This window comes from Hemicordylus capensis, chromosome 4 (assembly GCF_027244095.1).
Source record: "Hemicordylus capensis ecotype Gifberg chromosome 4, rHemCap1.1.pri, whole genome shotgun sequence".
Taxonomy (NCBI): Eukaryota; Metazoa; Chordata; class Lepidosauria; order Squamata; family Cordylidae; genus Hemicordylus; species Hemicordylus capensis.
The window spans coordinates 280646018-280661031 of record NC_069660.1 but is presented as its reverse complement, the minus strand read 5'-3'; the positions used below and the strand labels follow the sequence as shown (position 1 = coordinate 280661031).

Genomic DNA, 15014 nt, shown 5'->3' with positions numbered 1-15014 from the left:
CTGTAAATAGTGGCAAATGCATGGTGTGTATATGGTAACACAATGTTTACAAACATATGTATTTAGTAACACAAAGATAAGGAGCAATTGCTCACATTAAACGGTGCCCACTGTATATGCTGTGTATATGCACACATACAGCCCTACAAGTATTGGTGAAGGTTTTTACCTGTTTGTGTGTTTGAGGGGAATATCGCTGTCTCATATTCCCGAATCCACAATACACTCAACATGAGAAATTTCCATTTATTTCTACAAGATAAACCTGCAATCCTATCCACACTTACCTGGGCGTAAGATCCATTGAACACAGTGGAATTTGCCTCTGTGTAAACATGCTGCAAATTACACAATGTGTCCAAGAAGGGGGGATGTTTTCTCTATCAGTCCTCAGAATGAAGTAAGGAATGAAAAACCTAACTAGTGACAGCAGTGCTACCCACATAATAAAAGCCACACAAGCCAGTTTCACAGTACCTTGTATCACCTGTTGAACAGCCAGCATCATCCCAGAAATTGTATCAGGCAGCAGGTCTGCTTTCCAGTTGTACTTTGGCGCCCACTCCAGAATAGGCAGCCTCCTCATACACCACAGTTTGAAATCTTGACAACGAAGTGTATGGATCTTCCTCCAGATGGCATTTTTCTTTTTCCTCTTTGCCCCTGTCATGCTTTATTCCCACTCTCCCCCTTCCCTTTTAAGAAGTTCCTTCGTCTGTAGAAGAAGAAAAACCTCTGCAGAATTACACCAGGTTGATATGAACTTCCACTTACTCTTCTGGCAGTCAGGTTAGAATTTCAGATCTATAAGAGAACAGCAGTGCTTGGTTTCTTTTCTCTCTCTCTCTCTCTCTCTCTCTCTCTCAATGTCAAAGGCTTGCTAAGTAGGTTTGCTTTCAACCATGCACATATCTAAAGGCTCTTCGTGTACAGCACAATATTCCTCTGCCTTAGTCAGAAATGTGTTCTAGGCTTATGACAGTTTATGATTCTCTTTGCAATCATTCTCCTCTTTATATTCACTGTAGTGCTTGTACATTTGGCCAGCATCCAGCATTAAAATGAGGTAGTGCTGGGCGTATGTTCGATGTGGGATGGGCTATGCTAATAGAATCAGGAAGTGCCCAGCTAGACAAGAGTCTCCTTGCCAACCATTTAAGAAAAAGAAGAAAGAAAAACTCACTCTCTCTTTTTGCAGGAGGAAACACTACACAGAACACTTCTCTTTCTCTCTGCCCAGGGTGAAGGCTCATCAGCACATTTCAAAAATGCTCTGAATCCTTGAAGCTGGTAAACATGTTCTGTGAATTTAGCTAGATCTGGAATGTATTTGTACGTAATGTGAGACTAGGAGTTCAAGGATTAGGCTGCCTGCTCTTGGCACTGTCAGTGCCAGCTGAAAACAAACTGGCAGATTTTTTCAGGTAAGCCATCCTAACAGTCCAAACTAAGGAAGGGTTGCTAACTGACCAGGAAAAGGAAAAAAAAAAACATTGCCTTGCCCCAATAACTATAACAAATTGTATGTAGAATTAATCAGGTGAAGCTGTCAGTGGAACAATTGTGTCTGGTGCTGCTGGAAAACAATATTCGAAATTCCTCTAAGTCAGCAGATAATTTTTAGGAAGCATGTCAAAATGTGTTTAACTGTCGATGGCTGAAAAGATCTTGGTGTCTTAGTGGACCAGAGGTTGAACAGGAGCAGGAGGCAGACAAAGTCCCTTCAAGCCACTTTGAATGTTCCGTTCACGGCTTGCAATGCTCCAGCTCCACCTTCTCACTGCCTGACAACTGAACCCAGTGACAGCTGGAACCGAAGCAGCTCCCAAGGTCACAAACTCTGTGCTGACTTCTGAGCCACCCCTGATCACAGGGCAGCATGAAAGGAGAGCCACCCTGTCAGGATCCGAGGTTGGGACTGGGAGAGTAGTGTTTAAAATATATAGATGTCAAAAATAAACAATATGTTTGTGACCCCTTTGATTTGTCTTAAACCCTTTCTTTATTACGCTGCCACCACCAAATTAAATCCTAATTTGGGTTTCTAGCACTAACTTTGGTATTGTGCCCAAATGGTAATGTGGGGAGAAGTAAATAGACACAGTTGAAACAGTTTTAAAGTTCTAAACCAAAGAAAATAACTTTATTCTTGTACAATAGCTGCAGTGGTTTCCAGTTCACTAGAATGTAGGGTCAAACGCATAGTAGGGATGTGAGAATGTGTTCAACATCGGACTGGTTCGGTATTTCAGGGTTGAATTGAACCACCCCCTGTTCGGTCGGACCCCGGACTGAAGCACACACACCCTGGCCTGTTTGTGGGGTTAGTGAGCAGGTTTTTTCTTTTAAAAAACCTATTTAAACTTATCCCCTCCGGGGGGTTCTCCCAGGTGGCAGGGGGGTCCATGGAGGTTCCCCCTCCCACAGCCAGCCTCCCTTCCTTCAAAAACCGGCCCATTCAGCCATTCTTCGGCCTGTTCAGGCTTCCCCCCAGTGCGGTGGCAATTTTGGAGGCCGCCGTGCCTTCACAATGGGCCTCTGTCTGACCTGGGCAGGCCACACAGATGACCACTGGACAGATGCGGTGGCCTCCAAAATGGGGGGAAGCCCGAATGGGCTGAAGAATGAACAAATGGACCAGTTTTAGAAGGAACAGAGGCTGGAGTGGGGAGGGGGGAGAGAGAACCTCTGTGGCCCCCCCACCTCAGAGAACCCCCGCCGGGGGGGGTAAGATTTCAAGGGGGTGTGGACTGAACTGGCCTGGTCCAGTCCAGGTCCAGTTCGGACTCGAACTGGACTAGTTCTGTGCACACCCCTAACGCATAGTGGTTTCTGAGACAAAGTAACAATTTCAAAACTGGTAAGACTGCACACCACCTCGTCTATTTCAAACTTATATTCAAACTCGGGTACTTATATAAGATTGTGTCAGTACAATAAAGGCTTTACTTTCAAGTTACTGAGGTGATTGTTTAGAAATCACAAGCTTCTTTAGACTTTTCACACATTTACTGGTTTTACAACCCTCCTGGCAATATATCCTGTGTAATCAGGATATGTATTTACATTTGCAAATGCATTTATACTTGATAGTCAAGCTTGCTCTACAGAGGTCATGCTCGGTGTATAAAACCTGCCCACCAACCTCCCAATTCCACCCTCCGTCCTGCTCTAGAGACTCTAACCTGAGATCCTCTAACCATCTCTAGCTCATCCAAGCCCTATCTGAACCTGTCCATTGAATCCAACTTAATTTTATTTTATAGCCACGCCACTCCATTCCAAAGCCTCTCCCTTAGGGATATTCTCTCCAGATGAGATTCCTAAATTAAAATTCCTCTTGATTGACAGTGTTTACTAGCCAATCACCATACACCCCAGCACTACACAGAAAGCCCAACAGTTCAATCACAAACCACACTCCCACAAGTCCCAGGTGGGATTAGGCAAATCTAACCCATGCAGTGCACTCTAGCTGGCACCTGCACACCTTTGTTCTATGGAAGGAAAGGCAGTGACAGGTATAAGAGTGGGCAAAGGTCCTGTCCCACAGGGCATGCCGCCTCATACAGGTTGCAGCTCACAGAATCACCAGTGAACACACTTATGGCGCTTTCTTCTTCAGACAAATGGTGCCATATGGCAGGAGGAGTGAGTGACAGCGGCGGGGTGGGACTTCCTCCCCACTTTTGCCATTGTAAGCATGAGTGCCTATGGTGCTCATAACGTCTGAAAAGGGCTTTGGAGTTGAAAAAATGCTGAGCCTTTGATGCTTTTCTCTAAATTTCCTCTTTTCAAATGGGATTTGTTAGGTTATAAATGTAATCAGTAAATCAGGCACCCTGAAGGATATAAACTCCCTGGCCCTCATTATCAATAAGAGGCAAAAAGTGGTATAGACAAAAGTCCCGTTCAGACATTATGTTGTACGAGTGTACAGATGTCTGTATACTTGTACATGTTTTTGTGTGAATGACTGCACCTGTGTTCTTTTAAAAGATGCACCTGCATACAGGCATGGTACAGATAGGAAGTGCACTGCTGTACCTGTGTTCAACATGACATGAGAGTCACTGTACCTGTGTACACTGTACACTCACTGTATGAGTGTTGAACATAACGTGTGAGTAGAGCTAAAGTGATGTCTCTGACAACAGAATTTCCTGAAAGGCCACTTAAGATGATAAGGGGGAGAAGTTGTGCCCTTCCTCCTCCAATTTACTTCTCAAAGTGGATCTTCAAGGAAAGCATGTGCTAACCACTTAATTTGCTAGAAATATGGGCACTGTTAGCAAGCCAGAGGTTGCTGGTTCGAATCCCCGTTGGTATGTTTCCCAGACTATGGGAAACACCTATATTGGGCAGCAGTGATTTAGGAAGATGCTGAGAGGCATAATCTCATGCTGCACGGGAGATGGCAATGGTAAAACCCTCCTGTATTCTACCAAAGGCAACCACAGGGCTCTGTGTTTGCCAGGAGTCGACACCGACTTGTCAGCACACTTTATCTTCTTACCTCTGCTTTGTAGAAAGAAAGTCCAAAAGCATGTTACCAGGAGGGCTTTTACCCCTGGACTTCCAGGCCAAAGTCCAGGGTCTCCACCGCCCCTGGGCCCCCCAAATCCTCTTTAGTTTGTCCTGGGTGGTATGGTCACCCAGCCGAGCATGATGAATCTTAATTTGCGGGGGAGGGGGCCCTCCAAAGGCCTTAGATCCAGGCGCCAAAATTTCCTAGGTAATTTTGCATGTTACGAATGACTAAGAATTTTAATGCAAAGGGAACAAGATGGCACACTTCCCAGAATGGAAAATTGTAGAAGCACAATGGAGAGCACATAGCATAGTGCAGGGGTTCCCTACTTATGGTACTCCAGACTAGATGTCTCCAAGATAGGGCTGAGAGAGATTCCTGCCTGAAACCTTGGAGAAGTCACTGCCAGTCTGTGTAGACAATACTGAGCTAGATTGACCAAGGGTCTGACTCAGTATATGACTGCTTCCTATGTTCCTGTGTTTAGATGTTGCTGAACTACAACTCCCATCATCCTCAGGCATAATAAATTATAGCTGGGGATGATGTGAGTCATGGTTCAGCAACATCTGGAATACCATGGGTTGGGAATTCCTGGCCTAGCAGTTAATCCAGCCCTGATACAGGGGTGTAGCTATAATTGAGCAGATGGGTTCCTTGTTGTTGAGGGGTGTGAGGAGAAACATTAAAACCCTCACACAGCAGAGTATGCTTTCGTGGTAAAGAAGTTTAGCCCAAGAGATTATCTGGAGACATTAGACTGAATTTAAAAAACAAAGATTTATTAAGAAACTAAAACATCACATACTAAGAGAAAGAGATTGAACAACATACCGAAATAGACACTAGCCTTCAACAACAACTGAACAGTTCTCTGACTAACTCTTAACTGACCAAGAGAGACCTATTAACATAACTCCTTATGCTTCTAGTACAGGTGAAACTCAAAAAATTAGAATATCGTGCAAAAGTTCATTAATTTCAGTAATGCAAATTAAAAGGTGAAACTGATATATGAGATAGACGGATTACATGCAAAGCGAGATAAGTCAAGCCTTAATTTGTTATAATTGTGATGATCATGGCGTACAGCTCATGAGAACCCCAAATCCACAATCCCAGAAAATTAGAATATTACATGAAACCAATAAAACAAGGATTGTAGAATAGAACAATATCGGACCTCTGAAAAGTATAAGCATGCATATGTATTCAGTACTTGGTTTGGGCCCCTTTTGCAGCAATTACTGCCTCAATGCGGCGTGGCATGGATGCTATCAGCCTGTGGCACTGCTGAGGTGTTATGGAAGACCAGGATGCTTCAATAGCGGCCTTCAGCTCTTCTGCATTGTTTGGTCTCATGTCTCTCATCCTTCTCTTGGCAATGCCCCATAGATTCTCTATGGGGTTCAGGTCAGGCGAGTTTGCTGGCCAATCAAGCACAGTAATCCCATGGTCATTGAACCAGGTTTTGGTACTTTTGGCAGTGTGGGCAGGTGCCAAGTCCTGCTGGAAAATGAAGTCAGCATCCCCATACAGCTCGTCTGCGGAAGGAAGCATGAAGTGCTCCAAAATCTCCTGATAGACGGCTGCGTTGACCCTGGACTTATTGAAGCACAGTGGACCAACACCAGCAGATGACATGGCTCCCCAAATCAACACAGACTGTGGAAACTTCACACTGGACTTCAAGCATCTTGCATTGTGTGCCTCTCCATTCTTCCTCCAGACTCTGGATCCTTGGTTTACAAATGAGATGCAAAAGTTGCTCTCATCAGAAAAGAGGACTTTGGACCACTGAGCAACAGACCAGTTCTTTTTTTCTTGAGCCCAGGTAAGACGTTTCTGACGTTGTTTGTTGTTCAGGATTGGCTTGACAAGAGGAATACGACATTTGAAGCCCATTTCCAGAATCCGTCTGTGTGTGGTGGCTCTTGATGCACTAACTCCAGCCTCAGTCCACTCCTTGTGAAAGTCCCCAACACTTTTGAATGGCCTTTTCCTGACAATCCTCTCCAGGCTGCGGTCATCCCTGCTGCTTGTGCACCTTTTTCTTCCACACTTTCCCCTTCCACATAACTTTCTATTAATGTGCTTTGATACAGCACTTTGGGAACATCCAACTTCTTTTGCAATTACCTTTTGAGGCTTTCCCTCCTTATGGAGGGTGTCAATGATGGTTTTCTGCACAACTGTCAAGTCAGCAGTCTTTCCCATGATTGTGATTCCTAATGAACCAGACTGAGAGACTATTTAAAGGCTCAGGAACCCTTTGCAGGTGTTATGGATTGATTAGCTGATTGGAGTGGGACACCTGGAGCCTAGACTGTTGAACCTTTTCACAATATTCTAATTTTCTGGGATTGTGGATTTGGGGTTCTCATGAGCTGTACGCCATTATCATCACAATTATAACAAATTAAGGCTTGACTTATCTTGCTTTGCATGTAATGCGTCTATCTCATATATCAGTTTCACCTTTTAATTTGCATTACTGAAATTAATGAACTTTTGCACGATATTCTAATTTTTCGAGTTCCACCTGTAATTCAGTAGCAATTACCCCTGCTAAGTGAGCAACTGACCCCGTCACTATCCTATCCAGCAACTCTCTGAACTCTCATGAGAGCTGCCACAAATTGGATTAGCCACAGGTATGCCTTGGTGAATTATATATAAAGATTCTCACTTCTAACAATACGTGGGTCACGGCTTGATTACCCATAAATGTACTTTTCCCCTTCTGTGCTTCCCCTCCTCAGTTTTATGTGTTGCCACTACTGCAGTTCATAGAGCTAATATGTTCTCTGTGGAGACTATTCTCTAAATATCTTTAATGCCTAGTGATTTTTAATGCCTAGTAATGCCCCTAAACTTGTACTTTTTCTTCCAGCACTCAGATGCTACCCTATGGACTATATTACTCTAGTCTAAATGCTTAAGCTTTATATATCACACATTTATAATGGCATCAAAGAAACAGGGAAATAATAGTATTTTTGTTTTTAAAAACCTTAAATGTTGCATTTTACGAGTCATGGGAACCACTGGGCAACAAGGTGCTAGTCAAGTAATCCATAGTGTAATTTTTTTTAAAAAAATGCCCATCCCTGTGGGTAAATGGGGGACATTTTTGCTCATTTCATTTTGTAGCAGACCCATTCATCTCTCTAAACCAGGGTTTCTAATTTTGACACCTAACTTCTGTTTGCTAAAGGGGGAAAGAATGACTTCCTTCCTAAATTCCAGACCTTGTGGTTTAAATTGAGGGTTTCTTTGCAGGATACAAGGAAGTATGGTTGAGAAAGAAGAGACAGGCAGAAAGACTGAAGTATGTAAATGGGAGAAGAATCCCTAGTGTCCTTTGGTGCTTGCCCAAGGGTGACTCCAAGGGATAGTGAGTGTTTCCCCCAAAAACATTCTCTACTCCCTCACACCAGACAGGAATTTTACAGCAAATTGTCAGACAATGCAGTCATGGGGCAGGGGGAGGGGGTGTTGGCCTGGTTTATGGGAGGCTGGAGGAGTCTCCTACCTACCTGACTGCACTGGCTTCTGCTGCTTGTTCAGAGGTAGAGAAGTGAATGAATGAATGAATAATGAATAAATGTGGCTTCTTTAAGCAAAGGAGCCTTTAAAAATAATTCGTTCAAGCTCTAGGGCCATACTATACAAACTGTGTGTAAATGGAAACTTGGGGACTTTAGTAGTTTGCTTTGGACACAACTGGGTGAATAACCAGTCTGAGTGGTTTGGGGTGGAGTGAGTAGCACACCAGGTGGGGAGGCAAGGGAGATGAGGAGATACAGCTGCTGCTTGTTCTCCATCCTCCCCAGCTCATCAGTACCACCTGCCAGGGCCAACTACACACTGCTGGGGACTGGATTCCACCCTCTAGATGCTGTGCCCAATGCAGTACTTTAAAGCTGTGCCTTAGGTGCACAACTCCACTGCACAGCCAGTGTACTGGAGACATGATGCATCCACACTTGGAGATTTAATTTCTAAAGATTCTGAGGAGGAAGCAGAAGCCTGAAAAATGACCACAAACAATTCCTGGGGGGAAAGCAAGGCATCCCCAGGAGTGACAGTGATTTACTAGGGACAGATTCCAGTAAACAGGGGCTCTTCCTAGCAAATAAGGATAATTAAGAACTTAGGAATAGGCCTGCTGGATCAGGCCCAAGGCCTATCTAGTCCAGCATTCTGTTTCATGTGGTGACCGACCAGATGCCTCTGGGAAGTCGAAAAAAATATTGTTTTAAAATTTTTGAATGGTTGTGTTTTAAATTTCTTATTTGTGTTTTTAACTGATGTTTTACTTTCTGTTTCTATCTTGTTGTAAACTGCCCAGAGATGTGAGTTTTAGATGGTATAAAAATGTATTAAATAAAATAATAAATCTTGCCTCTTAGGCTGGAGATGGCCTTTAGCCCTTGGACTAGAACCATTGATAGACTTCTCCTCCATGAATGTATGGTTCCAGTTGGAACGTATGCCTGTATAGGCTTTCTTCTAACATTCAAATGAACATGTGTTGGTCAGGGGTTGAACCCATCCCTACAATGCTGCTCTTTTTCCATGTATTTGTCTACCCAGAATGAATGTCTATAAAGGGCTTGAGTGTTGAGCGATCAAGTGTTGGGAAGCCATTGGTGGAATGACCTTAACACAGACTGAAATCCTCACTATAGACTCATAAGGACTCAGGTCTAGAACCTGTGATGAATATCAGTCTTGGAATATGTGGTTCTATAATAAAGAGGTGCAGAATGCATTTCCTTTTTTCTCCACTAAGGAAGCAAAGCCCCCTAAGTCCCCATCTTCATACATCTTGGATCTGGAAGGCAGAGTTGTCTGATGGAGAAGCTTTTAGGCTTAACCTAAAACACTTACCCTGCCCCAGAAGTCAAGCACTGGAGAAACTCTACAGTTTTACCATGTTTACTATCAGTGATTACAAAAAGATGGTTAACGGGAGTGTCTATTAATCTCTAAGTGAAATTATTATGTGTGTGGGATATAGTTTGTGGTTGCATTATAGTTGTAGAAATCCTTAATGTCTCTGTAGTAGTTTTAAGATAATTTTCCTGAATACCTTATTGAAGAACTGGCAACAGGGGGCACCAAAGAATAAGAGATTCTGCAAGAATCACGATTTCTGAGGTAACTGGAGAAAGAGCTAACTGCTACAAAAAGAGACCCCAAGATCAAGGAGTGTCCAATTGAGTTAGCAAAAATATATTCTCCGGCCCAAAAGCAAGTAGTGATTTATTTTGGTTAAAGTTGCAAAGGTTTTTCTGGGTTGTTACATAAGGATTTTTAAAAGAGCATTGTAGTGAAAACAATCAAATTGCTCAAAAGCTTAAGTGTTTGTCATTTGAGTTAATAAGGCTTTCCGGTGCATCTTTGCAAGACAGGAGATTTTGTCCATGGTCAGTTATAAATAGTAAGCATATGTTTTAGTAGTGGCCCATGCTAAGTTAGCATTGCTAACGTCTGGAGGAGCAGAAAACAAGCAGCAGTCACTCTCTCACTCCCTTCTGGCCTGTCCTGGCTATATTTCAGCCATGCACGCAGGCTGGTTGTTTGTCCAGTAAAAGTAAAGTGTGCCGTAATGTAAAGCTGGGCCAATGACCAGAGCTAGGGATTTCCCTTCCCTACCGGATGAATGACCAGCCTGCATGGTCCAATTACAGCTGGGGCAAGGCCAGAAGGCAGCGAGAGAGTGTCTGCCAGTACTGAAGCACCTGTGGCTCATTTTCCACCCTTCCAGCTCGTTAGAACAGGCTGCTACTGGTATGTTTGTACAATGAGCCAGGAATGTCTCTGAACATTCCCTGCATTTTTTGACTGCTCTCTCGATGGGTGATTTTCCTTAATATGACAATGGCCCTTGTTAGGCACATGTATCCTTACCACTCTCAGGTCATAGTTACTGAGGCTGATGTTGTGAAAGGCCTTTAAATCCTTGGAATTTACAGCTGATTGGTTAAGTGCAATGGGGGGAAATGTTATTCTTGATTCCAAGGCAAACTTGTCTACACACCAAATGGCAGCTTATAGGTGCAAACCGGGTTATACCATTTCAGCACCAGTCAACACTATCTGATTTCTAAGACGGGAGCCCTTCTTATAATCAATATCACACACACATATCTGTATCTCAGCTCTGCATTTGCTTTCCTGTCTATGCCATTGTTAAGTCTTGTGTCAAATCTGCAGATTCTGTGCCAGTTCAGCGCTTCAAAATATCGTCTTTTTGTCTCATCTCTTGCCCATTTTGATGAGTCAGTTTTTGTCAAACTCTCTCTTCAAACCACATTTGAAATATGTGCCATGACCAAAATATGACCAACAATGCTGCATCAGCCTAGGAAGATTAAGACATAGCCAGCCACACACACACACACTAGCTGAAACTTCACTCAACATAAAAAATCAAGATTTCCCACCCAGCCTAGCATAATTTGTATGTAGAAAGGTTACAACTACCAAAATTATCAAGTCAGTTTAAAAGTTTGTTGCAAAATCAAATAAATAAGAGGCACCAGAGAGATGCTGGGGTGTAGTATAGTGGCTAAAAGATTAAGCAATGTACAGGAACTCCCCAGTTGAAATCCCATCTCTGTCATGAACTCACTAGATGGCCTTAGGTGAGTTACTCCCTCTCAGCCTCCACTGCAATAAGAGGCAGTGAGTATTAAATATGGGGATAGTGGCTGACATACTGCATACGGGTATGTCAGCCTAGCAACATTGTGTTTCTCCAATTTGCAGAAGTCACACAAAGGCAAAATTAGTGCAAATTGTATTACACAAGGGTAAGCCCATTGGAAATATCAGCTTACTCTTGTGTAACATTACTGCACAAATTTTGAATATGCACAACTTGCACAAACACAGTAGCCCAATTCAGACATTATACTGTGTGACTGAATAGATGTCTGTACGCTTGTACACATGTTTATGTGAATGACTGTACCTGTGTTCATTTTAAAAGTGAACCTGGATACAGGCCTTTCAAATTCATGGTACTGATAAGTGTACTTCTGTACCGGCATTCAGCATAACATGTGAATGACTCTACCTGTGTACAGATCTGTGCCTCTGTAAACCACACACGTACAAGCATTGAACATAATGTGCGAATGGGCCTAGTATTACTAGGCTGACATACTCTTGTGTAGTATATCAGCAACAATACTTCATAATGGTTACAAGTTAATGCATGTGAAGCACTTTGCACGTTTGAAAGTTGTATGCAAATTATTATTATGTAGGGGTTCTTCTGAAATGGGGGTATCCATGGAATATTCCTTTCAAAATTATAATCTGAGGCAATGCTTCTAACAGACCAGACTTCATGCTCTGGGAACCTAGGCTTGGTCTTTAGCTGTGTGACTACAGAAGCCGGTGCTACAGAGCGGGGAAAGTCATTTGGGGTGATTAGCAATGTGCCACCCCCCTCACCAGTCCCACTCTCTGGGCAAGCCTGGCACTGATGCCACCCTACCCCACTTGCCAGCTCCATTCCCTGGGCCGGAGGACCCCATTCCTTTTCCCCATCACCCGCCTTACCTTCCAGGCCATGCATTCTGTCCTCAGGCCAGTCCCACTGCATGCTTTATCAGGCAGCCACAGCATGTATCCACCCCCTTGCCGCTGCTGCTGCCATTGGCTTGCTCTCTCCCACTGTCTCTTCCCTCCAGCACCAGACTTGACTGTCACTTGAGTTATTGCCTTTCTTAGAATCGGGTAGTGCTTCTAAATTAAAGTGCTTTGCTAGATTACTGTGCCATATTCCCCTCCCAGAAAAAATGTTGGGTCAGCTTGCAGTGGAATCAGGGCTGGTCCAGGCTCAAATGGCACCTGAAGCAACAGGCCAAGCAACCACGTCCCTCCTCCTCATTCTCCCTCTTTCCCCCGCCCCCGTTCCTTCCCTGCTTCCAAGCCAAACCTCAACGCTTCCCCCTTCTCTCAGACTACCACCTTTCTTTTCTCCTTGGTGAGTCCACACTTCCTGTTCCTCCAAACCCTGCCCCTGCTGTCAGGGAAAGAGGGGAAATGAGAAGCCACAAGTTGAGGAGGAGGAAGAGGAGGAGGAACCTGAGCGGCAGGAGTGACCCAACAAGTCAAAGCTGCCAAATGAAGCTCCTGCTGCCACCTCCAATCCAACTGCCTCCAAGGGCTCGTGGACAGACTGACCTTGGGTGGGATCAACATCACTACAAAATGATATGGTTCACCAAAGGAATTGAAGCCGTAGAAAATATTAGGAGGAAATGCACACTTTTAAAGCAGATTATTGGTTTCGCACAGGCCAGCTCAACTGGCCCTCTTGCAGATGTTGGCCTACAACTCCCATAATCCCTGGCTATTGGCCACTTTGTCTGGGGATTATGGGAGTTGTAGTTCAAAAACAGCTGGAGGGGCCTAAGATGAGCAAGGCCTGGTCATGCAGTTTTTTAGAACTGGAACAAGAGTTTCACAGAGTTACCGGTATTTGTTTAACAGTACATCCAGCTCCCTGAACTGCTTTGGTTTCACAGCCCATAATGTTTGGGATAAGGAGAAAGCATGCTTTGAGCTACCCTCCAACCATGAGAGAGCCAGCTCTGTACAAATTACAGCTTGTGGGTTCACCTAAAAGCAGTGTGGCAAGGCTTATCTCTCAGTAACTTTGTTTTGTGAATTTATGAGGCTACATGAATTTATGATTTTTTAAAATAACTTGCATAGATGATACCATCTCTTGTTCAAAGAGCATGGGTGCTGGGCGGTTCTTTTGTTTTTAAAACTGCATAGCCTAACCTATTATAGCACCTCGGCCCCTTGCATAGAGTTCCTTATACATTTACAATTAAGTAAATGTGTGATTCTGCTGGGTTCCAAGCAAGTTCACAGCAGTACCAGTGGACTCCGATGAATTTTTGTTCTTGAAAAGTGGCACAAAAATAATATTCCAAAAAATAAGATGAATCTGCCAGGGCCCTTCGCTCATTATCTTGAGTCAATGGTGACCCTGCCATTGACTGAGCTTCAGTTGACAGGGACAAGAGACAAGGCCTTTAAGGCTGTGGCCCCTTAGGTCTGGAATGCCCTTCTAGAAGAGCTTTGCCATGCTCCCTCACTTAAGGTGTTTTTAAAAAAAAAAAAAATCTTTAAAACCTTCTTGTTCAGCGAGGCTTTTTAATATGTTTTGTTACAGCCCAATGGATTTTTAATTTTATTTGGGTTTGTTTTAATTGTTTCTATTCTATATTGTGTTTTATTTGTTTTATTGTGTTAAATTTTATATTACTTTTACTGTTTTACTGTTGTGAGCCACCCCTAGCAGTATTGTACTAGAGGCGTGGGGATCTAAATTTTTTATTAATAATAATAAATAATGTACAAAAGGAGTACAAAATATGTTGGAACTCTGTCAGTGATCACTGGATATCTAAATGTCTGCTTTCCTCCTTTTTAAATACATGACTGGACACCAAATATTTACCACTTAAAAAGAAAAGCAGCAATTTAGATATATGTCCATCCTACAAATCTGGAGCAGATTTGCATATATTTTGGAGTCAGGTATTGCACAAAATATGTGTAAGAAGTGGCCTTTAATTTGCCTTTCATTTCTCCTGATAGAAATAGATAATCATAGTTTTCCTGTTTCAGAATTTATCTGCAGATTTGCGGGGGTGGTGGCAGATTTTAATAAGTTTGATTAAACAGAATGAGCAGAGTTCAAATGCAACACATTCTTGTTGATCAAGAAATATCCAGTGACACAAGATACATTACCATGTTTTTAGAGACGAACCACCTCAAAGTAATGTGGAAAATGGGAAAAATAACTAACGAAAGTTGTCACCCTCAGATCTTTGCTAGTGAGTTGGCTGGTTGCTGCTGGCAACAGATTACTGTGTTGGCTGGACCTTGGCCCAATCAAGCAAGACAATTCTTATAACCAATTCTCACATTTCTGTTTTGACACAAAGAACAGTTATGTGACCTAAAGTCTACACTATTCTCTTGTATTTCTAGTAGTAGCTTGATTCAGTGGATATCTCAATCTATTCTAAGGCCCAGTTCACACAACTGACAAATGATGGTTTATTGATCAGGATCACAAGCTGAGCTCCTGCACTTCCTCCCCCCGCCATTTCCTTACTTTGCACACTGCTGACATCCCGGCTTGTGGAACCATGGCTTAAAAGCTAATGGGAAGCCACAAACTGCGGTTAACTCTGGCTTACAAGCCAGAATATTTATTTTATTTATTATTTATTTAACATATTTTTATACCGCCAAAACTTACGTCTCTGGGTGGTTTACAAAGATTAAAAAGTAAAACATTAATTAAAAACAAAAACAAAAAAATTTAAAAGCAAGAAATTTAAAACACAATTTAAAATTTTAAAACAATATTCTAAAAACAACATTAAAACAATCAAAACAATATCAGTTAAAAGCCTGGGTGAACAGATGT

The 15014-nt window shown here is 42.9% G+C and overlaps 1 protein-coding gene across 4 annotated transcripts in view; it reads right to left on the bottom strand.

Annotated features, from left to right (window-relative positions):
* Positions 1 to 15014, bottom strand: part of SLC26A7 (solute carrier family 26 member 7) — a 127845-nt gene that overhangs the window by 111472 nt on the left and 1359 nt on the right. For 2 of the 4 annotated variants that reach the window (XM_053251063.1, XM_053251064.1), the window contains exon 2: positions 478 to 715. The exons of 1 other annotated variant lie outside the window; for it this stretch is intronic. In XM_053251063.1, coding sequence (XP_053107038.1) covers positions 478 to 670 — 193 coding nt within the window. In that variant the 5' untranslated portion in view covers positions 671 to 715. Of the gene's footprint in view, positions 1 to 477; positions 716 to 12112; positions 12310 to 15014 lie in introns of those variants that run through there. One more of the 4 variants, XM_053251065.1, reaches the window with a different exon arrangement.